At 42.3% G+C, this 24,888-nt stretch overlaps 1 protein-coding gene across 2 annotated transcripts in view; it reads right to left on the bottom strand.

The window, feature by feature from the left end:
- Positions 1-1,546: 1,546 nt before the first annotated feature.
- The window catches only part of LOC124120310 (thyroid adenoma-associated protein homolog), a 48,815-nt gene continuing 25,473 nt past the window's right edge, over positions 1,547-24,888 (bottom strand). For both annotated transcript variants that reach the window (XM_046483109.2, XM_046483108.2), the window contains exons 16-40: positions 24,499-24,677; positions 23,854-24,009; positions 22,934-23,041; positions 22,464-22,584; positions 21,775-21,923; positions 20,764-21,110; positions 19,943-20,085; positions 18,971-19,179; positions 17,213-17,322; positions 16,015-16,147; positions 14,353-14,469; positions 13,982-14,104; positions 12,326-12,423; positions 11,217-11,303; positions 10,400-10,531; positions 9,471-9,639; positions 9,021-9,127; positions 7,768-8,410; positions 6,764-6,826; positions 5,730-5,770; positions 5,124-5,196; positions 4,443-4,599; positions 3,487-3,603; positions 3,009-3,139; positions 1,547-2,211 (exon numbers count right to left, since the gene is read on the bottom strand). In XM_046483109.2, the coding sequence (XP_046339065.2) occupies positions 1,822-2,211; positions 3,009-3,139; positions 3,487-3,603; positions 4,443-4,599; positions 5,124-5,196; positions 5,730-5,770; positions 6,764-6,826; positions 7,768-8,410; positions 9,021-9,127; positions 9,471-9,639; positions 10,400-10,531; positions 11,217-11,303; positions 12,326-12,423; positions 13,982-14,104; positions 14,353-14,469; positions 16,015-16,147; positions 17,213-17,322; positions 18,971-19,179; positions 19,943-20,085; positions 20,764-21,110; positions 21,775-21,923; positions 22,464-22,584; positions 22,934-23,041; positions 23,854-24,009; positions 24,499-24,677 (4,103 nt within the window). In that variant the 3' untranslated portion in view covers positions 1,547-1,821. The remainder of the gene's footprint in view (positions 2,212-3,008; positions 3,140-3,486; positions 3,604-4,442; positions 4,600-5,123; positions 5,197-5,729; positions 5,771-6,763; positions 6,827-7,767; positions 8,411-9,020; positions 9,128-9,470; positions 9,640-10,399; positions 10,532-11,216; positions 11,304-12,325; positions 12,424-13,981; positions 14,105-14,352; positions 14,470-16,014; positions 16,148-17,212; positions 17,323-18,970; positions 19,180-19,942; positions 20,086-20,763; positions 21,111-21,774; positions 21,924-22,463; positions 22,585-22,933; positions 23,042-23,853; positions 24,010-24,498; positions 24,678-24,888) is intronic.

The raw sequence follows: 24,888 nt of genomic DNA, 5'->3' as shown, positions 1-24,888 counted from the left end.
ATCACGTATGACCTATGTTCACAACGCTCTAACCACTACTCCACATGGGCCGTGACAAAGCAGGTAATAACGTATGACCTATGTTCACAACGCTCTAACCACTACTCCACATGGGCCGTGACAAAGCAGGCAATAACGTATGACCTATGTTCACAACGCTCTATCCACTACTCCACATGGGCTGTGACAAAGTAGGCAATAACGTATGACCTATGTTCACAACGCTCTAACCACTACTCCACATGGGCCGTGACAAAGCAGGTAATCACGTATGACCTATGTTCACAACGCTCTAACCACTACTCCACATGGGCCGTGACAAAGCAGGCAATAACGTATGACCTGTGTTCACAACGCTCTATCCACTACTCCACATGGGCCGTGACAAAGCAGGTAATCACGTATGACCTATGTTCACAACGCTCTAACCACTACTCCACAAGGGCCGTGACAAAGCAGGTAATCACGTATGACCTATGTTCACAACGCTCTATCCACTACTCCACATGGGCCGTGACAAAGCAGGTAATCACGTATGACCTATGTTCACAACGCTCTATCCACTACTCCACAAGGGCGTGACAAAGCAGGTAATCACGTATGACCTATGTTCACAACGCTCTAACCACTACTCCACATGGGCCGTGACAAAGCAGGTAATCACGTATGACCTATGTTCACAACACTCTATCCACTACTCCACATGGGCCGTGACAAAGCAGGCAATAACGTATGACCTGTGTTCACAACGCTCTATCCACTACTCCACATGGGCCGTGACAAAGCAGGTAATCACGTATGACCTATGTTCACAACACTCTATCCACTACTCCACATGGGCCGTGACAAAGCAGGTAATCACGTATGACCTATGTTCACAACGCTCTATCCACTACTCCACATGGGCCGTGACAAAGCAGGTAATCACGTATGACCTATGTTCACAACGCTCTATCCACTACTCCACATGGGCCGTGACAAAGCAGGTAATCACGTATGACCTATGTTCACAACGCTCTATCCACTACTCCACATGGGCCGTGACAAAGCAGGTAATCACGTATGACCTATGTTCACAACGCTCTATCCACTACTCCACAAGGGCCGTGACAAAGCAGGTAATCACGTATGACCTATGTTCACAACGCTCTAACCACTACTCCACATGGGCCGTGACAAAGCAGGTAATCACGTATAGACTATGTTAACAGTCAACTGTTCCTAACACTGTGATGAACGTGGGAGCATACACAAATGTAAGGAAGAGAATTTATGGATGTCAACTTCTTTATTATGAGGAACACAACGTTTCGGAGTGTATGCATACTCCTTCATCAGCTGAGTGATGATGATAAAGAAGTTGAAATACATCAATTCTCTTCCTTATGTCTGTCACTTCTAAATGCCTTTCAAAGACTTGATACACAAATGTGTCTGTGTGTACATGCATGCATACATGTATGCATTTACCTGTGTCTACCTGTGTCTACCTGTGGTCACATCATGTGTCACTTCATATAGTTACAAAACTGATACAAACAACACATTTACCTGGAGGTATAGTATTTTATTATTCTAGTTTTATTAAAAGATAAGCATAAAAAAACAGACACATGCATCCCATTAATATTGTGACAGATAACAGTATTGCAAGCACGGTCTTTCGAATCTTACCCCAACACACACCCTTAATTCATATATGAACAGAGCAAGTCTAAAAACCTTTAGAATATGATGACTTTCTTTTGTATTTCTGTAAAGATTTATTAAAAGAATAAATAACACAGATCCCCACCCCTCTGATTCCTATGCATTACATGACTACCTTAGCCTATAATTCTGATATTTTTTTTCAAATTTTTCATTAATTAAGGAATGTAGTTCATCACAAAGAGCTTGTATGGGGGCACTGTCAGACAGCTTCTTGACACTTCGGAGCAGTGAAGCTGATCTGTACACAGTCTCATACTGGTGTTGATAATCGCCTGTCTCAACAAATAATGTCTTCCTGTCCACTTGCTTCATTGGTGAAAGCTTTTTTATCTGATTCTGTAAGGCAGTGGAAAAAATCGGCAACAAATCTTGAGTGTCATCATCAGTTGTCTCCCTTGTGAGCAGACGGTCTAGGTGGCCACAACACAGGTCAACCAACAAGATGTCCTCTCGGTATGAATTCATCTCTCCCTTGTCAAACAGACGGACACCCTCACTCTGTACATATTGGAGAGACAAAAATCAATATTTCACACATCTCTCATTTGTGAAATAAACAAAGACGAATAATATATAAACTTCAAAATATATAGATCTAAAACAAAAAAGTAAAACTTCTGTCTGTGAACCCTGCCTTGAAATGATTAAATCCATAACCCCTTGCGAGGAGTATTAAATAATGTTCTATTTAAGGGTTAGGGTTAGGGTAAGGTTGCCCAGGCAAAATGTTAAGCTGGAGTTACACATGGAATTCTTTCAGTTGACCTTCAGAAAGAATGCATGTTTAAAATTTTGAAGTCTTATAAGGAAACAAGGAAAGTGAAGTAGATGAAAAATAAACTTCAATACTTCAAAATAAGAATGCACATGCTTCTATAACAGTTATTGAAGTGATTATCAATACAGGAAATGTTGGATATTTAATGACAAATTTTAGTATGTGGCGATAGAAGTTAACACTGAAATGATTCACTGATGCATTGCAAAATGAAACTGAATGGAGCACTTTATTCTGAATTTATACTGCCATTTCACAAATTGTTTTTACCGGTAACTGCACATCTAACGATGATCCGAAATGTGGTACTGTTGGCCATTTTGGTTATATCATAGGAAGTACATTATGTACACCGGGTATTGCTGTAAAATAACATAAACAGGCAGCTCGGGAAAACATATCAGCTTTGTATACCTGCGATTATTAAAAAGAGGAATAAAATTAAGAAATTATTCCCATCAACACTTGTGGCTTCAGTGTATCATTTTAGGCAAGTATGACTTCGCTGTTCCATCACCTGTTCTTCCTCCCTACTCTCTGTGATCCATCTTGTCAATGCCGCCACGCACCCAACACCGTCCCGTGCACCGTGGTGGTCACTCAGCTGGATCATCAGCCTCTCCAACACCAAGGTCGGCTGTAGGTCATCTGAATATCAAGTAGATGCACTGTAGATGATTTCAAAACAAAAAACCTATCCAATAGGTCTTATCTAGTCCTTAATTCCTACTGAGCGAATAATTAGTACACAGGTATAAAACTAAGCCAAGATTCTGTTTCCGGATCCAACAGCTGTTATGACATTATACATCTCTTGGACCATGTTGATTGTTGCTTTCACCAGGATTCCAGCCATATCAAGGCAGGAACACACCAGTAATGGGATTCACACATGTCGGGAATCAAACCCAGGTCTTTGGCATGACAAGCCAATGCTTTAACCGCAAGGCAACCTCATCGGCCTTTGACCATGTTGAGAGAGAGACGTGTCTTACTATACACTTTTGTGGTGTCCAGGGCTGGGAGAACCAAGGCTGCAGTTTCCTTCACATCCAGATCATCCTCTTGTAGAAGGTCAATGGCAACCTCCCACATGTCAAATGTAAGCTGACCTGAGAACAAAATTAACATGCAAACACTTTATTTCTTTATAAATATTACTGGAAAATGTTCTCACCTTATCCTAGTGTGGCCTAAAATAGACTCTAAACCCAAACTGTTATCAACACCAAATTCCTGTAAGAATATTCCTCATATCAACTGACACAAAATCCTGATGATGAAGGACTGAATGTTGTATATTTGTTCGATGATCTGCATAGGCAGATCCAAAGGGGGGTCAAGGGGTCCCGCCCCCCTCCCCCCTTTTGGAAAACCAAATGTAGTAGTATGTTCTAGGTATTAAAACTGACTGAGAGAGAAGTCCAGGAGAAGAATTTTCATATTTTGGACCCCTCACTCTTGAAAATGCTGGATCCGCACTTGATCCGCACCAGGGTAGAGAGAGACACAGAGAGCCAGGTCACACATTGTGAGACTCGAATCCTCCTTTAGTAGGCTCTTTGTCATGGGGTACATGAACCTTTTAGCCCCACAATACAGACCCCATCGCCAAGTACACTGAATATAACAAACTTGCACTTTTGCACAGTGAATGCTGCGCTATACAAATGCATATATTATTATAATTATTATTATTATTATTATGTGTGAAGATCCGGGATAGGCCTTCAGAAACCCATGCTTGTTGTAAGAGGCGATTAACGGGATTGGGTGGTCAGGCTCGCTGACTTGGTTGGTGCATGTCATCGTATCCCAACTGAGTGAATATATGCTCATGACTCACGATTGGTCCAGACTCGATTATTTACAGACCGCCGTCATATAGCTGGAATATTGCTGAGTGTGGCAGTAAACAACAAACAAACAAACAGAAGGAGATGCAACTTACACAAGAGACATTGAGGATCCAGCAACAGAATGGCCGCATGCTGCTGAAGCAGAGATGCACAGCAGAGCTGGAGGTCCGCACTCTGTGCTGTCTGACTGCACCCCTGGAACACCCTGCACCACTCCTCCATCACTGCAGCAACATCAGCAGCCTTGGACTGCAACAACACACTCAAGATGAACAAACATGCAGGACACTCATCCACTCACATAGGACACTAACAGGACTTTCAGGGAAGCTAAACACAGATGCCTTTACTTCCTAACCCTGGGAATGAGTGGTCAGGCTCGCTGACTTGGTTGATGCATGTCATCACATCCCAACTGTGTAGATCGAAACTCATGATGTCAATCACGGGATTGTCTGGACCAGACTGGATTATTTACAGACTGTCATCATATAGCTGGAATATTGCTGATGTAGCGGCCATAAAAGTTCTGAGTCCCGTGATGGGATTCGAACCACGGACCCTCTGATCAGAGGTTGGACGCCTTGTCCACATGACCAAAGAGGTTAACCCCGTCAGCAAGCGGACAAGGTAAGGATGTCATCTGTGGGACGACTCCACGCCCTGCTACACTGAGTGCGGCGGTAAACAACAAACAAACCAACAAACTTCCTAATACAATAACGTTATGTCTTCTCAACCATCTTCAATGTAAAAATCTATAGAAATCTCACCTGGGCGACAAGGTTGTACATCATCGGCAGGAAGACACCAGAGAACTCTAACATGGCCGCCTTCACTTCCACTCTGAAGTGGAGGAAAACAGGGAATAAAACAGTCTGTAGTTTTGATATTGTTGAACATGCACATAATGGTGTTGTAGGTTTATCGCAAGAGGAAAACAGTTTGATGTTTCATCAGGCCATACTCCCATTGTGATAGACCTACAACAAATTTATCTTGCCGCCATGATTGACTGAGTTTGAGATGCAAAGAATTTGTTTGTCACCATATTGCCAGACAACCATTTGTATACCCGTAGACTCTCTGCATCACGTGCATCTAAAGTCAATGTAAACATACATTATGCAACACTGTTTTAAGGTAAGGAGCTTCAACTGTAGAGATTACAGATTTCAGCAAAATGTCTGTTGCCATGACAGCAGCGTATATTTTTTTTCATATGTACATCATTTATATTCAGATTTATATGGATGGATGGATGGATGGATGGATGGTTTATATCCCTGTCTCCTCGATCCAATCATTCCATGTAAGTGACATCAACAATGTTACCATGGTTACAAGACTCTTACGTGAATGAATGAGTATCATATTACCTTACTTCCAACTTCATCTTTTTCACTATCAGCTCAAATGTCTGGAACAGAAATGCAAATTTAACACTTTCTTCCTTAATTACCTCATAAAAACAACAACTTCTATATGCATGAATGAATGGCATACTTGTGTGAATACCTAAACAAAGAATACCTGTCATGATGTATGTTTGTATGTATGTATTTACGTATATGATGTACTCGTTCCCTTATATGTAACGTTGCCACATGTACATGTAAAAAACGTTAAACAAAATATAACTAAAACATATATGTGTGACACTATATATACCTCATGTTTTTGTAATGTAGGGATGTCAATTTACCCTGCCTTGTAGTTTTCATTAATCCTGCGGGGTGGTCGGGTAGCCTAGTGGTTAAAGCGTTCGCACATCACGCCGAAGAACCGGGTTCGATTCCCGACATGGGTCCAATGTGTAGCCCATTTCAAGTGTCCCCCGCCGTGATATTGCTGGAATATTGCTAAAAGCGGCGTAAAACAAAACTCACTCACTCATTAATCCTACAGTCTAGCCTCCATTGATTGAGTGAGTGAGTATGGTTTTATGCCGCTTTTAGCAAATATTCCAGCAATATCATGGCAGGGGACTCAAGAAATGGGCTTCACACATTCTACCCATGTGAAGAATGGAACACGGTTCTTCGGCACGACGAGCGAATGCTTTGACCGCTAGGCTACCCCACCGCCCCTCTCCACTGATTGAAATGAAATCACATTCGCGCCAGGTTTTCATAAAAACTCACTGACTCTCCCTACTTTTGGATGATTGTCTGCCTGGCGTGAATGAACAAACCTTTCATATTTTATGATTCAGTGCTGTGACATTGACTGTAATTTTTTAAAGTCACATTTTTCTTGCATATATGACCATGACCATTGCTAAAGTACACAGTCAACAACACTCAAACCAATACGTAGCTCCACAGATCCTCTCAAACTCAATCACGTGTCAAGTGTTACCAACTTCAGTGACTGAAACCACTCAAAACAGCTGAAACAATGGACACTTTACCTTGACATCAGTTGTCTTGGCAGTTGTGTCAAATGATGAGCTGACGTACAAGACTTCATACACCTGAATACAAAGGAACAAAATATTCATACCCTACACCAACAGGAATCAGTGTCGATGATCACAGTCTCTGAAATATTACTTCATTATCAGTAGGGGTGACTATTGGTCTGGAAATCACTATTGCGATAACAATTGATACTGAAAGAAACTATTGCGATAACTACTGATATTGAAAGCAACTATTGTGATAAATATCGATAGTTTTCAGTGTATCATTTGAGATGGATTTTAGAGTTGAATTAAACCTTTGAACTGAAAGTTTCCTTTGAATGTGATAACCATAACAACAAATAAAAAGTAAAGTTTGAGATATGACTGATTTGTTTTTTCTTTACCCTAATAATTTAAGAAAATAAACTTCCACATAACCATGTGTAAATTACTACCACTCATGATCAAAAGATACCACTCATCATCAAAAGAAAAACAAATTTGAACAGCATTGCATGTATTTTATTGATATGGTAAACACAATCGAAACTATCGATATTCCTAACTGAAATCGATACTATTGATCGGAAACTGATTTAACAATCGATTTATTGACTTTAAGTGCTTACCAATAGCAATATATCGATATTTCAATTTATCGTGACACCCCTATTTATCATTGTCATTCTTCTTAAAGTTGAACACTTCTACTGAAATCTTAAACGAAGAAAAATTAGTAAGGTGTTCCTCCTTGTGTCATGTTAATTTGCTGTCAGTGAGTTTTGTTTTGAATGAATCAATGTTGTTTATGCCAATGTTAGCAAAAATCCAGCTATATCATAGCTGCCGGTAAATAATACAGATTTGCCAGGCAAACCATTGATTGATAATATGATTGCTAATCACCATTTTGGGTGTCATGACACAATCACCTTGGTCACAGGTAACAAGTATGGTGTACTGGGCACTTTAGCATGGAAAAAAATATTCAACATGATATCAACACTTACCATCGCGAGACACTCATGATGCCACTCGGACACCAACGCCATGTCCAGCAACTTCCTGTATATCGCCTCCGATCTTTGGAGTCTCTTTAATGTGTCTGCTGTCATCCCTGCACACTCTCCTTCCCTGTCCTCGTCACTTAGAATACCCCTCCGGCCAGACACTTGGCTGAAAGCCCTGCACAATGGCCTTAGCACAGATAGCCGAACTTCATACATCTCAGATCCAAGAAGATTGATAACCACATTCTCTTGACAATGTGATCCTGAATACATATCCACTTCAGATTGACCTTCACCTTGACCTTTCACACCTTGACACATTTGACCTTCACCTTTCTGACCTTGGCCTCCATATGTCATCACATGACACTCCATGTTTTTGTTGTCCGTCTGCCATGTCTTACTGTCAGTATCATGGTAATGTTTCAGACACAGGTGAGTAAGAGTTGTGGTGAATTCCGACAGAGCAGGGGTGTGACTAGAATACTGACATTTCTCTAACAGTTCCTGTTTTAATACTAGCTGAACTTGGTCCAGGAGTTTATGTGTGCTGTGCTCTATTTTATCTGTGTTTTGGCCAATATCAAGAAGGTGATCACAAATCTCCAGTGCAACTGTCCTGGTGACGACGCAGTTGTTAGCCCTGTAATAACATCATCAATATTTTAAAGCTGAAAGGTTGGCATTCAGTCAGCATGGTCAGATGTGCTAAAAATTATTTAAATTATCCATTTTTCCCATCGCCCCATCCTTGATGGATCTTGATAGTTAGCTTTCCACCCATTAGGTTAGTCATTAAAAAGAAATAGTGTGGGGTTTACCATCAAGGTTAGAATGATGTTTACCACTGAGGTTGGTGTGGTGTTTACCACTGAGGTTGGTGTGGAGTTTACCATCGATGTTAGAATGGTGTTTACCACTGAGGTTGGTGTGGTGTTTACCACTGAGGTTGTGGTGGAGTTTACCATCGATGTTAGAATGGTGTTTACCACTGAGGTTGGTGTGGAGTTTACCATCGATGTAAAAATGGTGTTTACCACTGAGGTTGGTGTGGTGTTTACCACTGAGGTTGGTGTGGAGTTTACCATCGATGTTAGCGAGGTGTTTACCACTGAGGTTGGTGTGGTGTTTACCATCGATGTTAGCGTGGTGTTTGCCACTGAGGCTGGTGTGGTGTTTACCATCGATGTTAGCGTGGTGTTTACAACTGAAGTTAGTCTGGTGTTTACCACTGAGGTTAGTGTGGTGTTTACCTGGTGGTCAGCCATGACACATCCAGCCAGCGTGGCAGCATGGCTGCCATAATGTCCTCCCTGGCCGCTGAGTTCATGTTCGGGACCAGAACCAACAGATGCTCCATCTGCAGTTGAGAAATAAAACTTCTGAAAACAGCTATTCAGCAGATATCAGACATTAATCAATTCGGTGAATCCCATAAGAAGGAGTTGCTGCTTGCAAACATAGAAACCTAATCAGGGCAAATCAAGGCTTCAAAACCACGTTCATAGGTTTCTGGAACACCAAAACGATTTAACTCTGCACAACTGATTGCTGTGCCTCATTGCAAACAATGTATAATAAATGGTATTAAATATAAGGCATAGAACAAGTTTCTTTCCTATTATTAATTATGACATTTGAAAAATGTAGGTTCATAAATAGAAAAAAAACATTCCCAAAGATAATAATGTTACTTTCTTTACCTGAAGCAGAACACCATGTATGTGGCTTTGCCTTATCTCATTGGCTGTTTTGTCTGGCAACCTAGCAACCAGTTGCAACAGAAGGGACGTCATCTGATCCTTAATAGCCAATGGCTGTAGTGCTCGGGCAGCCATCAGTCTTGTCTTGAACACTGGACTTGAGGCACATCTGAAATATTTCCCTACTGTAAAACTTGTCTTCCAGCCTTGTGCATCTCTAGATTGTTTAAAGTCTTTTTGGGCAAGTACTTTCTTGCAACAAGCACTACTAAACAAGCATGAAATACTCAAATCCCCCACCAATATGACATGTCCAGTTGTGTGCAAGGCAAGAAATATTGTATGGTTTTCAAGATCTGCTCTGGAAACGAGCACTATTGCCATTTTCAGACAAAGTCGTTGCTATGGAAAATCCCAAACTATCAAAAGGCACAAGTTCACCACTACTATCTATGTGCAAAGTTTGGTGAAGATATCTCTCATGGTTTTGTAGTTCTGCTCCAGAAACCAAACGTGACGGAAGGATGGGAGAACGGACCGACAGCAACCATTCCTAAATCACCCTTCCACTTTCGTGGCGGGGGATATTAAAGGCAAACTTCTAGACCTGGACATTGAATAGGACCTATAATATCTGTTTCTATGGATCGCAATACACCATAAGGCACAATGATTGGTCATTTCTCTAACAGCTTCTGAACAATCAAACAATGTGAAAATTACTTAATAATCTAATATTATATTACTTAACATATATAATCAAGATAAACAAATGAGCTTAATAAATGTTTGATGTTTTGAGCTCCATGTTTTCATATATGTATGTTTTAAAAACGGAATAGGGACATCCACTTCACACAGCAAGATGCGGGGGTTAAAATTAGGTATGATTGTTTGTGTAAAGGGCAGGCGCAGAACACAACACTTACTTCAACACGAACGGAATGAATGCAGCCAGGTTGAGATGTGTGTCAGCGCCCTCTAGTGAGGAGGGGAAGAGTCGTCCCAGCACCATGAGCACCGGGTACAGGCTGGGGTGGAGGTGTAGCCGCTCACTACAGCTGAAGCAATAAAGAAACACTATCAACAATGACTCCAACACAGTCTCTCAGAATTAAAATGTCTTTCAGATTATTCAAATCCCGGTTCACCCCAATTATGTTTCTAGGTTTGTCAGCATCATACCCGTCCTCGTGGGTTTCACCGAAGTGGTAAACGAGACCTGCATCACTTCGGGCTTTCCTCCCACATGAAGCTGACACGCCGTGATATAACTGGAATACTGTTAAAAGTGGCGTTAAACCCAACCCACTCACTCACTCACTCACTCACTCTTTCAGATTATCTCAATATATTTGAGAAACATACCAAGCAAACAGTATTCTTTCTGTTAAATATAATAAAGGAAAAATCAACTTAGGCCATAACAAAATTATTCAATTACTCCTTTTTTTCACTCACTGACCCAAAATATATTTCTCAAATTATTAACAATGATTGTCTGTAGACACTAAAAGGGGACAGGGCATGCCTAGCAAGTCAGACTCCTAGTCTCGCCTTAAGGGTTCAACAGAGAATCTTTTTTTCGTCGAAGGAATATATTTATTCCTGGGAAGTAATTTGCAGCCATGGTCATATTCAGAGATTCTACCAATGAAATAAGCAAATCGATGTGGGCTTATTATTACGTAGATTCCAAATAGGTGGATGAGATAGTCATGTCATGCATGTTGGAGAGACACATACTCTATGTCCTGTGTGGCGTCATCCAGCTCTGACAACAGGAACTGATACAGAGACGGGTAGCGATGGAAGAAAGCACGGCCCGTCTGACTGAAAGTAGAATGCATCACTTTATTGGTCCATAAAACCGTTCATTGATTGTGACTTTATACTGTAAAAATTGCAAGGACATGTAAACAGAACTCCTTCTTGACCCAGGAATGTGCTGAACCATGAAGGAGTCTGCCTTGTACATGGAAGATTACACTCTTACGGCTACACTTATAATAGGACTTCATGTTCACACTAATCTGTTACGAAACAAGCAGAATTGGACTGTGAGAATATTAGACTCTCACACTCACCTATTGGTGTAATCATCAAATGTGCCCTGACTATCTGTGAGATATAGTATCAGGGCACACCCCTGCAAGATCATTGATACCTGCCAATCTTAATCAACACCACGACATCAACTAGATCCTACAGCTGCTCTTGTAACAGCTGCTCTTGTTCCAGCTGCTGTTGTTCCAGCTGTATTGCTCCACTTCTGTGGAAGTCTCTGCCTCATGATATTCGTCTCTTACCAACACCGACCTCCTTCATATTCAAGTTAAAGACCTTTCTGTTCCATAGCACAATCACTACTCACTTCTCTACTATTTGTACATAATGTAAATACTATTTTGTAGACGTTTGAGCAGATACTAGGCATTGGGAGTTCAGTGCATCATAAATAAACTTATTATTCATTATTCATATTTTATACAAGACAAAGGTAAATAAATAACACTTTTAAAGAGTTCATAATATCTTGTCAGGTAACCCTTATTGGCAGTGTGGACTCTATAGCAAATGCTGTTGCATTGAATTCTTCTGACAGATCATATGCCGACAATCTGTGCAAGATCTGCATCCTTTCCCTTGGAGGCAGATTACCTCCCCTTATCTTTTTTGACATCATGTCAGTGGTCAGATTTATTGAAAAGATGATGAGGACTATGGGTCCTGTTAACATCAACCACCACCCAAAACTTCAGAAACTGAGTTTTATCTGAGGTCACACATTTCAACTGCTCCCTAATATGATGAAACATATAAAAAACTGTCCAGCTACATCCAGGCTTCCATACCAGTTCTTCTTGGAGATGGCACTCTCATCCTTGCTTCTCTTAACACCAAATATCCTCGTCATTAATGCACTCAGTAGCAGGGTCGACGAGTTACGAACCTGCAACAAATATGTCTTTTTTAGTTTAAAAATATCATTATACTTATCCTTACTCATACTCATTATTTTATCTCATCTCATTCCGAAAAGGTAGTGGAAACTCCTGTGCTGTGTCCGCAAGAACAGAGAAAGACATCTCACCCGAACACAACCCTCAGCCACGCAGCAGCACCAGAAGCACGTGATCAAGCAGGTACACTCGTCACTCACTCATTTTGCTTACCCTTACGGTCAAAACACATATACTGTTTGTGATATGGTCCATACCAAAACTCTCAGATGTTTGGGTTTGGATGAAGCTGTCTTGAGTGAGGATGAAGAAGTAAGTTTGACCAATTTGGAAGTTGTAGTACCGGATTCTCCGCTAGGGTGATGAGGTCTGGAAACCAGGTTCTTGCCGGCCAGTAAGGTGCGACCAAAAGCAGTATAAGTAATTTTGTGTGTCTTACTTTCGGTAGGACTGATGTGACAGTGCTGGCAGGGGGAATTACGCATAAGCGTGAAGTCCTTCCAATGGTATTGCCAGTGCTTTGTTGGCCAAAGCTAGAGGGTCTGGAATATCCCTGGAGAAGAAGGTCCTTATTTGATTGTTCGAATCTAGTAGCATATAGGTCCACTGATGGGCAACCTCCTGGCCAGCTGGAATGCTTCTTGATGAAGCATGGCGTGGATAGGGCATCACCTAGCACGTTTGAAATTCCAGGTATGTCTTGCCTTTATCTTTAGATTGAGGCTGTCTGTGAGATGAGGTGACTTGGTCGTCCCTTGGAGATTTACGTAGAAGGTCACTGTCGAGTTGTCCATTCTGGTCATCAGAAACTGGTTTGTCAGTCAAGGTGGCCGAGTGGGTTATAGCCCAGGACACTGCCTCGAACTCCAACTGATTTATATGGAGGAGCTTCTCTTCTGTTGACAATAGCCCTGAAGCTACCTCCAAGTCGAGGTGGCTGAGTGGGTTATAGTCCAGATCACTGCCTCGAACTCCAACTGATTTATATGGAGGATCTTCTCTTCTGTTGACAATAGTTCTGAAGCTACCTCCACGTCGAGGTGGCCGAGTGGGTTATAGCCCAGGACACTGCCTCGAACTCCAACTGATTTATATGGGGGAGCTTCTCTTCTGTTGACAATAGCCCTGAAGCTACCTCCAAGTCGAGGTGGCTGAGTGGGTTATTGCCTTGAACTCTAACTGATTTATATGGAGGATCTTCTCTTCTGTTGACAATAGTTCTGAAGCTACCTCCACGACGAGGTGGCTGAGTGGGTTATAGCCCAGGTCACTGCCTCGAACTCCAACTGATTTATATGGAGGAGCTTCTCTTCTGTTGACAATAGCCCTGAAGCTACCTCCAAGTCGAGGTGAGCTCCCCAACCCTGTACTGACACGTCCACATACAGGTAAAGGTTGAAAACCGGCTCAATCAAAAAAGTTTCTCCGGAGACAATCGACTTGATTGTCCACTAGTGAAGGTGAGCCAGAACCATTCATAACTCTCATCCAGCATTTACTTCTGAAATGAGGAAAGAATGTTTCAAATATTAAGCCATTAAAATTTACCGCCCAAACTTGTGACTTGAATCCTAAGATGGCCGCCTTGAGCCCGTCTGCTATGTAGGGAACAACATCTTCCCCTAGCCTTGTGTCCCGGAACAATGCCCGCAGGATGTTTAGAGAGTGAACCTGGCAAACAGACAAACAAATTTGTTTCCAGATATCCTGCACTAATTCTAAAACACAATTACTTGGGTAAGAAAAGAATTGAGCAAAAGAGCAAAAATTATTTCTGCCCATTTTCAGATTAATTTTTTCAGATTGACTCAATCAGATGTGACTTAAATTCTCACTCACAGCAAAGTCAAAGGTCACAAATTTCACATTAAGTAATTATTGTTTTCTGTTAGCAGGGCGGCAGAAAGAAGATGCAGTACCTGTGCGTTGTTCATCTGTGTCCTGCTGCTCTGTGTGAGAGCCAGCATGAGCAGACGTGTCATGGCCGACTTGAAACACACTCTACCTGTCGACGTGGGCTCAGTTGTCACGAGGGCCTGTTACACAAGGAAGTCACATGTATGTATATCTTCATACTTCACTGGACATGTGTCCTACCATGGTATAACCCAATACTATGACAACATTCAGCGTAATCACCCAATGTAACCATTTCAACTTGCATACTGGCTAGCGACCAATTATCACCAAGGACCAATTATTGCCAATTCCCCGTTATCATGGTTATAGCGCACATGTGATTGCATCTAATTTTACTTTTATTCGTTTTAATTAGAAGTGAGAAATATTTATCCGAAAATGAAGAACAAAATAGACTCTTGTGAGGAAAAATTAAACAGAACCACCACAATCACCTTGCTCAAAAACAACTTTTGAAAAAACACACAGGCAGTGTCACATGACTAATTCATGCAAAAATATAAATCAAACAGCACTATGATGCACTTTCAGTTCTGTCATTGCTTTCTTTCTGAATACAATTCTGAAAACTTATTTGAGCTATATTTCCAAAACTAAAAAACCTATATATATATCTCGAAATCCATAGTACATAGTGTTAAGGATAAGAATGTGTAGATCAAATTGGGGGAATGTTGTTTTTTGTCAGTTTGCAGACAACAAATTGATAATAGCATTTCTTATCCAATTTGATGAATAAAAAAATTGAGTGCGATACCCGAGGTATAAAAAAATGTAATTTTTATAACTGAAGTGGTGCACGTGACTATGTGGCACATGCTGTTAAGATGATGGCGATGACTGGTACAGTAAGTCGACAGGAAAGTTCTATTTCCACTGTTTTGATTCCCCATCATTGCATTATAACAGAAATCAAATGAATTTTATTCCACGGAGAGAAATAAGCGCATCTGCTCATAGTTTCACCCAAAATAAAGTTATTGCTACAGTCAACTTTGTACACGGAATATGTAAGAAATAACATGAAGAAAATGGAAATAACTGATCGGTGTTGAGTACATATATTTCTTTACTGATCGAATGCAGTCATCACACGTACATAAACTGCAATGAATAATGCATAAAAAGGTTCTAAGTCCTGCTTATTGTTAATCACACATGAATATTGTTGTTGTGAGATTATGCAACATGTTACACATTTCTGGCAGTGCACGAACTGTTGATAAGATTTAACAGTCACATTGAAAATGACTATCATACCAAGGAAAGTTTTATTGATGAGATAAACAAATCCGATAAACGTGGTATCATGATTCAATTAAATATGCACATGATTAGACTAACATCCAGTCTCTGAAATGAACATTTTTAAAAAAACAAAACAGTTTTTAACTTATAGTCATAAAATATAATAAAAAAGAGCCCAGAGACTTTCTTCATTTTCAGATACTGCAGTAATCTAGACTTGCCAAACAATATAGACTTGCATGGGCTGGATTGGATATATTTATTTCAGTGAGTGAGTGAGTGAGTATGGTTTTACGCCGCTTTTAGCAATATTCCAGCAATATCACGGCGGGGGACACCAGGAATGGGCTTCACACATAGTACCCATGTCGGGAATCGAACCCGGGTCTTCAGCATGACGAGCTCCCACTGACCTGTACGTAGAAGGGCACGCCAGCACTGCGCCGAGTTGCACAGAGCCGGGAGTCAGGGTCGTCACTGATGATGTCAGCCATGACCTCCTCCAACCACTTACTCGGCAGACCATGGAGATCCACACTTGGATCCCTGGAGTGAAAACACAGACATCAAACATTGAAGAAAGGTGAGCTCTACAAAATGTGTGACAACCTGCCATAAAACAACCAAATATTTTACCCACAAAAGTGTTCTTTATATGTGTAGTGTAGTGGAATTTAACGTCACATTCAAGATTATTGCACTTTAATAGGGACATGCATGCACATCTATATGGCTGCTTCTACTAGAATGGGCCTACACTGGTTTTATAGAACAAGGCCAGTTTAATAAGGAAGTGTTCAAGTTCTAGGTACATCATGTAGTTAGTCGAGTTCAATGTTCTGTAGCATTACCAAAGCACGAAACAAGCTGCACTCATGCAGGGTCTCGTCTCAAGGTAATCACAGTGCAACTATATATTGATTATGTTACAGTGTGAGGGTTGTGATACTTTATACAGTGAAACCCTGTTTATCTGGATGGTACTGTTGCCAGTGAAATCAGCCTGATCACTTTGTCAGATTAACAAATACCAGTTAGAGAAACGTGACTTACTTATCTATTGCTTTACACAGAAAAACAGGGTCCAGACTAATGAGGTTACACTGTACATTGCTAAGATCACTTTGTGGAGGGCCAAGAACAACATTTATTTGTTTTATTATCTACGAGGGCAAACATATCGAGGATCATAAAAATCATATGTGCCCTAGGGTCAACAGAGTATTGTTTCCGTCATCCGGACGGCATTGTTGACGTCATTCGACAAATTGTGCTTCCGCTGCTGTAGCGACTTGCTGTCCTTATAGGTAAACACGAAAAATTCATCTCTGTATGTAGACATCTTCTTCGGTAATAAATAGAACATTATATGAGTGTTCATGTCATACTATGTTTAATACACTCATAGTACCACATCAACACAGATAACATCCTCTCTGTATTGCACTCAGCAATATTCAACCTATATGATGGCTGACTCTAAATAATCAACCAAGTCACAGAGCAAACCAATCCATTTCTTCAACTCTTACAACCAGGATAGTTTTCTGGGGACCTATTCTAACCCAAAATGCCCATGGGGTCCAAGGACAATGGCTACAATGTACCAACCTCCACAACATTTCACACATCTTGACAAATCCGGCATAGGCCAACTCAAAGGCTCCCCTGTGCTTCGACTCCAACAGCTGTGTGGTGAAGTAGCTGCCTAGAGCTAGGATCTGTAACACAGGGCATCACAGGGCATCAAGGGGCATCAAGGAGCATCACAAGGCAACACAGGACGTTACAGGGCATAACAGGGCAACACAGGGCATTACAGGACAACACAGGGCCTCACAAGCCAACACAGAGCATCGCAGGGCATTACAGGGCCTCACAAGGCAACACAAGGCATTACAGGGCATAACAACGCAACACATGGCATTACAGGGCCTCACAGGGCAACACAGGGCATCACAGGGCAACACAGGGCAACACAGGGCATCACAAGCCAACACAAGGCATTACAGGGCATAACAAGGCAACACATGGCGTTACAGGGCATCACAGGGCCTCACAGGGCCTCAAAGGGCATCACAGGGCATCACAAGGCAACACAAGGCATTACAGGGCATAACAAGGCAACACATGGCATGACAGGGCATCACAGGGCAACACAGGGCATCACAGGGCATCACAGGGCAACACAGGGCATCACAAGGCAACACAAGGCATTACAGGGCATAACAAGGCAACACATGGCGTTACAGGGCAACACAGGGCCTCACAGGGCATCACAGGGCAACACAGGGCATCACAGGGCATCAAGGAGCATCACAAGGCAACACAGGACGTTACAGGGCATCACAGGGCAACACAGGGCATTACAGGGCAACACAGGGCATCACAGGGCAACACAGGGCATCGCAGGGTAACACAGAGCATCGCAGGGCATCACAGGGCATCACAGGGCATCACAAGGCAACACAAGGCATTACAGGGCATCACAAGGCATCACAGGGCATCACAGGGCATTACAGGGCAACACAGGGCCTCACAGGGCCTCACAAGGCATTACAGGGCATAACAAGGCAACACATGGCGTTACAGGGCAACACAGGGCATCACAGGGCAACACAAGGCAACTCAAGGCATTACAGGGCATAACAAGGCAACACAGGGCAACACAGGGCATCACAGGGCAACACAAGGCAACACAGGGCATCACAGGGCAACACAGGGCAACACAGGGCATCACAAGGCAACACAAGGCATTACAGGGCATATCAAGGCAACACATGGCGTTACAGGGCATCACAGGGCATCACAGGGCATCACAGGGCAACACAAGGCAACACAAGGCATTACAGGGCATAACAAGGCAACACAGGGCAACACAGGGCATCACAGGGCAACACAAGGCAACACAGGGCATCACAGGGCAACACAGGGCAACACAGGGCATCACAAGGCAACACAAGGCATTACAGGGCATATCAAGGCAACACATGGCGTTACAGGGCATCACAGGGCATCACAGGGCAACACAGGGCAACACAGGGCATCACAAGGCAACACAAGGCATTACAGGGCATAACAAGGCAACACAGGACGTTACAGGGCATCATAGGGCAACACAGGGCATCACAGGGCATCACAGGGCAACACAGGGCATCACAGGGCATCACATGGCAACACAAGGCAACAAAGGGCCACTGTAGCAGTTGGACACAGTAACACTATGTGGAACTGTTCATAAACAATTATAATTGAATAAACATGAAAAACAACGACTTTTCAATTCTTCCTTTTCAGGCTTGGACCAAAGTCTGTGCTTGTTGCTTCAAGTCCAATCTCAACCAGATAACATATGTGTATATTTGATACCTGCTGACTGCTGAGGAAACCACTGTTGCCAACTGTTGCCTCGAGACAGATTTGGCCCAGGATGAGAGAGACCTCTTTGATGCTACGCCAGCAGCACACCACAAGATACTCTGGCATCAACGTCACCATCTTCTCACTCTCCGCAGCCTCCAGCAGCAGCTTCTTCTCCTCCTCCGACTGCACAACAGCGTCAACATTCAGGCCAGGACCTGTAAATATACAACCCTCATCATCAATACTGACCTGATCTTCTAACTTAGATTTCTTGAAAATGGTGCAAGACCAATCAGTTGGCCACTTTATTGAAATATTTTTTTAAGTTGTGTATGTCAGAAGCTTGTATCTGTCCCGCCTTCATACAACTTTCTAACTTCCAACACAACTATATGGCAGACCAAGCACTATCAGGGATCAACAATTTTCTCTTTAGAGTGAGTGAGTGAGTATGGTTTTACACCGCTTTTTAGCAACATTCCAGCAATATCACGGCGGGGGACACCAGAAATGGGCTTCACACGTTGTACCTATGTCGGGAATCGAACCCAGGTCTTCGGCGTGACGTCCTCTTTAGAGAAGGATCTTGGATTATAACTTATATCAGGAGGTTTTCATTCATTTCATGCATTTTTTAACTAACTTTGGATGGTATACTATTTTACATATTTTAGCAATAATGTACATTATCATGCGACTATGTAACCTAAGAAATCTCACAAAACGAATGAATCGTACTTAATCCTGGATGAAAACGATTGCATGTGCGCCTAAACAGAGACTTTCTAATGCTGGTCTAAGCTACAATTCCATTTAACATGCCACATCGGATCCTGCCCATTCCAGCATTTAAATATGACAAGCTCACAGGCTGCCACTCCTAGCAATGAACACACAGGCTACACATGATCTTTATCGCCCTACAACTAATGTTAATAGTATAGAGGTATACACAGCATCTAGCATGTAGATCCTTACCCATGATGGCCTCAGTTGGCACATTGCCCTCTGGTGAGGAGTCCTGTACAACAGGGGAGACAACTCTAGCCAAACCAAGACAAGCCTCCATCAATTCTTCCATGAAATGTCTCCAATGAGGAAGAATGTTGTCTGGAATATTTCTGTTCCAAGGAGAAAAAATGAAAAAAATACAGAATAAAACAATCACAAATTTCCAATACACTTGCAGTAAGGTCGCAGAGTGCATTTGGCAGTTTTCATGATACATGTATCATGTCTATTTCTAGTCTAACGAATGTGAGTGAGTGAGTTGGGTTTAACGCCGCTTTTAACAGTATTCCAGTTATATCACGGCCTGTCAGCTTAATGTGGGAGGAAAGCCCGAAGTGATGCAGGTCTCTTACCACTTCGGTGAAACCAACGAGCACGGGTATGGTGCTGACAAACCTAGAAACATAATCAGGGCGAACCGGGATTCGAACCCACAATCATAGGTTTCTGGCGTGCCCATGGATGCAGCTCTGCACAGTGAATCGCAGCGCCTTAGACGCCTGGGCCACCCGTGCCACCTCTAACGAATGTGATGTGTTCTGTGTGAACATGGGGCAGTCTCAATGCGGTTATTGTAGTCAGTAATTTCTTTATTTGAACTGGAATACAAAACTTCAAATAAGAAAATCTGGAGATTTTATAGGCACTTCAAGCAAATCTTGATCTCCCAGGAGCACGATGTTGTAAAAATTACCTGATGAATCTTGCTAGGATTTCATTTCACCAGATCCAAAATTCTCTTCAGTAATTACATGCATCTGAGATAAGCAAAGCTATTATAAACTTACCTCAAATCCACATCAGACAGGATGTGGCGTATACAATGCATTGTGGGATACATAGGCCGATTTGCAGCAGCAACTATCAAACTTTTCCTGGCAACAGCGGTTTGATCCCTCAGAGACAGCAACAAAATCGTCAGCAACATCAGCTCAGGGCAGCAATATGTTGTCTGGTCACTGTCCGGTGCTGACAGTATTTTGAGGTCAAGGACATATGCCTTCATGACCTCTACTACAGCTGGTTGCTGCAGCAGGACCTGGAAGATGTGGGATCCAGTCGTACAGTCATGAGGCTTTGTGCTCCACGACAGCTCCATTGCAGCAGAGAACAGGCTCCCCAGCTGGGACTTCGTCTGTACAACATTCACGAGTGTGTGTGAGTCAGTGCGTGAGTGTGGAAAGGATGGGGGGAAGGAGCTGGGACCAACCATCTGATATTTTGTGTGTGTTTTGGGGTGGGGTTTACCCGATTTGTTTGTTCATTGTTTAACGCTGCACTCAAGCCATATGATGGCCATTAGTAAATGATTTAATCTGGACCAGACAGTCCTGAGATTGACGTCATGAGCATTGATCCAGACATTTGGGATACGATGACATGCATCAACCAAGTCAGCGAGCCTGACCACTCGATCCCGTTAGTCGCCTCTTACGACAAGAATGGGTTGTTGAAGACCCAATTCTAACCCAGATCTTCCCAGGTAAATTTTACCTGATAAATTGTTTGTACCTGATAAATTGTTTACACTGGACATGTTGGATTGTTCTGTTCCTCTTTTCACAGAAAAAAAATACATGTTTTGAAATAGTGAACGAAAAATAAAAATGCCAGGCCCCCCTGAATATTCAATGGTTGGTCCCTTAGAAAAGCAATTTTGCAGTATACTTGTGTCCTTTGGGGATAACATGTGAGGATTTTTTAAAATTAGAAGCAATAATATGAAGGTACAGATGAGATCACATGCAAGACCAGAGGAGGTTACCTGTGTGTAGAGCAGAGATAACAATATTACTTACATGCATACTACTGCCATGCTTGAAACAAAACGTCATAATCCGTACTGCAGCAACTTTGTTTTCCTCGAACGTGTCAGTGAGGCATTCCATTAAGGTGTTGATATGACTGGCATCAACCAGAGATGAGAACTGGTACAGCTCCTTACCATCTGGACACAGGAAGAAATCATGTAAAAACTTGCTGATGAGGACTATAAGAACAGACATGATGAATGGTTTCCCTATAATTCCTTCTTCTCCACATGATCCTACATGCACAAGTGCATGTGCCTGTCATATCTAGTAGCAGTGGCTCTCAGATCATAGTGACTCTCAGTGACCCTCCTGTTGACCAATCAGATTCCACCTCTCATATCCCCTGCATTTGCTTAAAAAATATGGAAGCACGCGGTCAAGAAGATCTGATCTATTATCAAAAGCTATATTGTAATGAAACATTGATAAAAATCCTATCTGTCAATGCCCAGTTGGCAGTACAGATGCTTTGCAAATCCTGCAATGGACCGAAATTAGTCCAGCCAAAATATAACAGCCTAGTTTACAAGGGTGGTTTGGATTTTTACTGTCAGTTAACAGCCTTGCTTCAGGAAAATGAATCATGTCAAACTTTAAGTTTTGAATTAATAAAACTTTGAGGAATGTTATCATCAGACAGACAGACAGACAGACAGACAGACAGACAGACTCACCTTTATAAGGGAAGACCTCTATGATGAGGACGAGCCCGGCCAGACTGGTCAACCGCCTCGCAAAGGCTGAGCCTGGATAGAGGTTCCTGAACAGGTGCGACTGTAGCCAGCGGAGGAAGGACTACAACACAGAGGCCACAGTGTCAGTGTTGGGGACCAACAACCTCATTAAAACCAGATCTTTCACTCTGACATATGCCTCTCTGCGTGAAGATCTGGTAACACCTCCATGAGAGCTTGGAACATCAGATCAAGTTAACTTTCTGATCAGCCAGTCAGTGTCAAGGCTTCGAAAATTTCGGTATGAGGAGTATTCAAACCAGAAAGAAAACATACTGTAAAGTAAACTTGTATCTCATTCAGCGACTGGGACCCAATCCATGGTGATCATGGCCGAAAAGATGCAAGGTTTCACACTTCTCTGGTTTCAGGGCACAAATATGAGTCTACAACAGAAAGGGCTGCCTCACCGTGTAAGACTCCAGTGTTCCTGCAGCTGCGTGGGACTCAGATGTCTGTTTGTTCCGGCCTGCCAGACGGGTGAGTGTGGCACCACTCTCCTTCAGTCTCGCTAACAACTGGAACAAATACCATGTGACACTAACAATCATTCAACTTTTACCAACCAAATGTCAAATACAGCTCACCTCTTCAAAACGAAGAATATAACCTTTCCTTCAAAATGTGGCTGAACCTCTCATCAAGATCTGCCTATTGGAAACAAAATTTGGCCTATTGGAAACCAAATTTGGTCTATTGAAAACAAAATTTGGCCTGTTGAAAACAAAATTTGGCCTATTGGAAACAAAATTTGGCCTATTGGAAACACAATTTGGCCTATTGGAAACAAAAAGTTGGCCCATTGGAAACAAAATTTGGCTTCTTGTGAAATTTATGCACAATTTTGGTATTAAATATACAGATACAGAAGGGGTTGCAGTGGTGCACACTTCCACTTTCTGAAGTATGCTGAAACATTTGACATTTGACTAGACTGGCTAGATTACCTTGAGTGAGTGAGTGAGTTGGGTTTAACGCCGCTTTTAACAGTATTCCAGTTATATCACGGCCTGTCAGCTTAATGTAGGAGGAAAGCCCGAAGTGATGCTGGTCTTAGACGTTTACCACTTCGGTGGAACCCACGAGCACGGGTATGGTGCTGACAAACCTAGAAACATAATCGGGGCAAACCGGGATTCGAACCCACAATCATAGGTTTCTGGCGTGCCCAAGGGACGCAACTCTGCACAGCAAATCGCAGGGCCTTAGATGACTGGGCCACCTGTGCCCCCCGATTACCTTGAAAATTACTGGCTGATAGCAGGCACATCTAACACATCTAATATGTTTCTTAACACTATCACAATCTTACACCCTTGAACTAACTGACCTTGTGCAGGTAAGCCAGCAGATACTGCCTGAAGGCTGGTGATTGGTTGTTAAGGTTGAGAGGCAGGAAGTATCGCAGCAAAGACAGTTCCAGCTCAGTGATTGGCTCTGTCATCTTCAAGTTTTCACATAACAGGGCAAAAGCATCCAATCGAATCTTCACGAAAGAAATGCAGTCACAGTTTCAATAAAGTCATGAATCACATTTAGTGCTATCCATATACATTAGGATTACTGAATAAATGCAAGTTTGGTTTAACCATTTCATGCTTCACCATTTTTATTCTTTATACTTTGCCACATCACATAACTTAAACATGCCAGTAGAGGTTGATTGTACATACACTCAGCAATATTCCAGCTATATGATGGAGGCTTGTAATTAATCGAGTCTGGAACCATTCAATCTCGTGATCGATATTGTTAGCAATGATCCACACCATCAGTGTACAATGACACACAATCAATAAAGTCACAGAGCCTGACCAGCCAATCTATTTGGTCACCTCTTACAACCAACATGGGTTGCTGGGAACCTATTCCAACCCGGAATCCCTGCCGGGTATGTCATAACAAGATGAGCTTATAACATGTGATATTCATAACCAATCAAGAAATTCTATAAAAGGAAAAGTAAGATTCCAACCTGTTCATCAGCACAGGTAAGAGCGTATCTGAGGACATCAGCACTAACAAGGCCGTACCACATCTCCGGATTATCTCCCTTTCCTGTAGAGGGCGTTCTGGGGGAGTTGAGAAGCCCCAGGGCTCGGGCTCTCCGGATGCACATCACCAGGGCACCAAGCTGCCCTCTCGACTGCCCATCTACAGCACACACACACCAGTTATAAAAATTTAACAGCTTATTAATACATTTGTACTTTGACTATGTGCTCTACCTGATCAGTCCTATCTACGTAACAGTCTGAAGCAGGTAAATTATTGACTGTCCAAGTGGATTACATCTCCATTCTACTCATGTTCCCAAGGCAAAGGAGTCAACTGACTATAAAAGTCCAGTTTCCCCCTTGCCAAA

The sequence above is a fragment of the Haliotis rufescens genome, unplaced genomic scaffold, assembly GCF_023055435.1.
Source record: "Haliotis rufescens isolate VD_foot unplaced genomic scaffold, xgHalRufe1.0.p SCAF_3, whole genome shotgun sequence".
NCBI lineage: Eukaryota > Metazoa > Mollusca > Gastropoda > Lepetellida > Haliotidae > Haliotis > Haliotis rufescens.
Note: the sequence above shows the minus strand (reverse complement) of the source record. Positions and strands in the feature narration are given on the sequence as shown.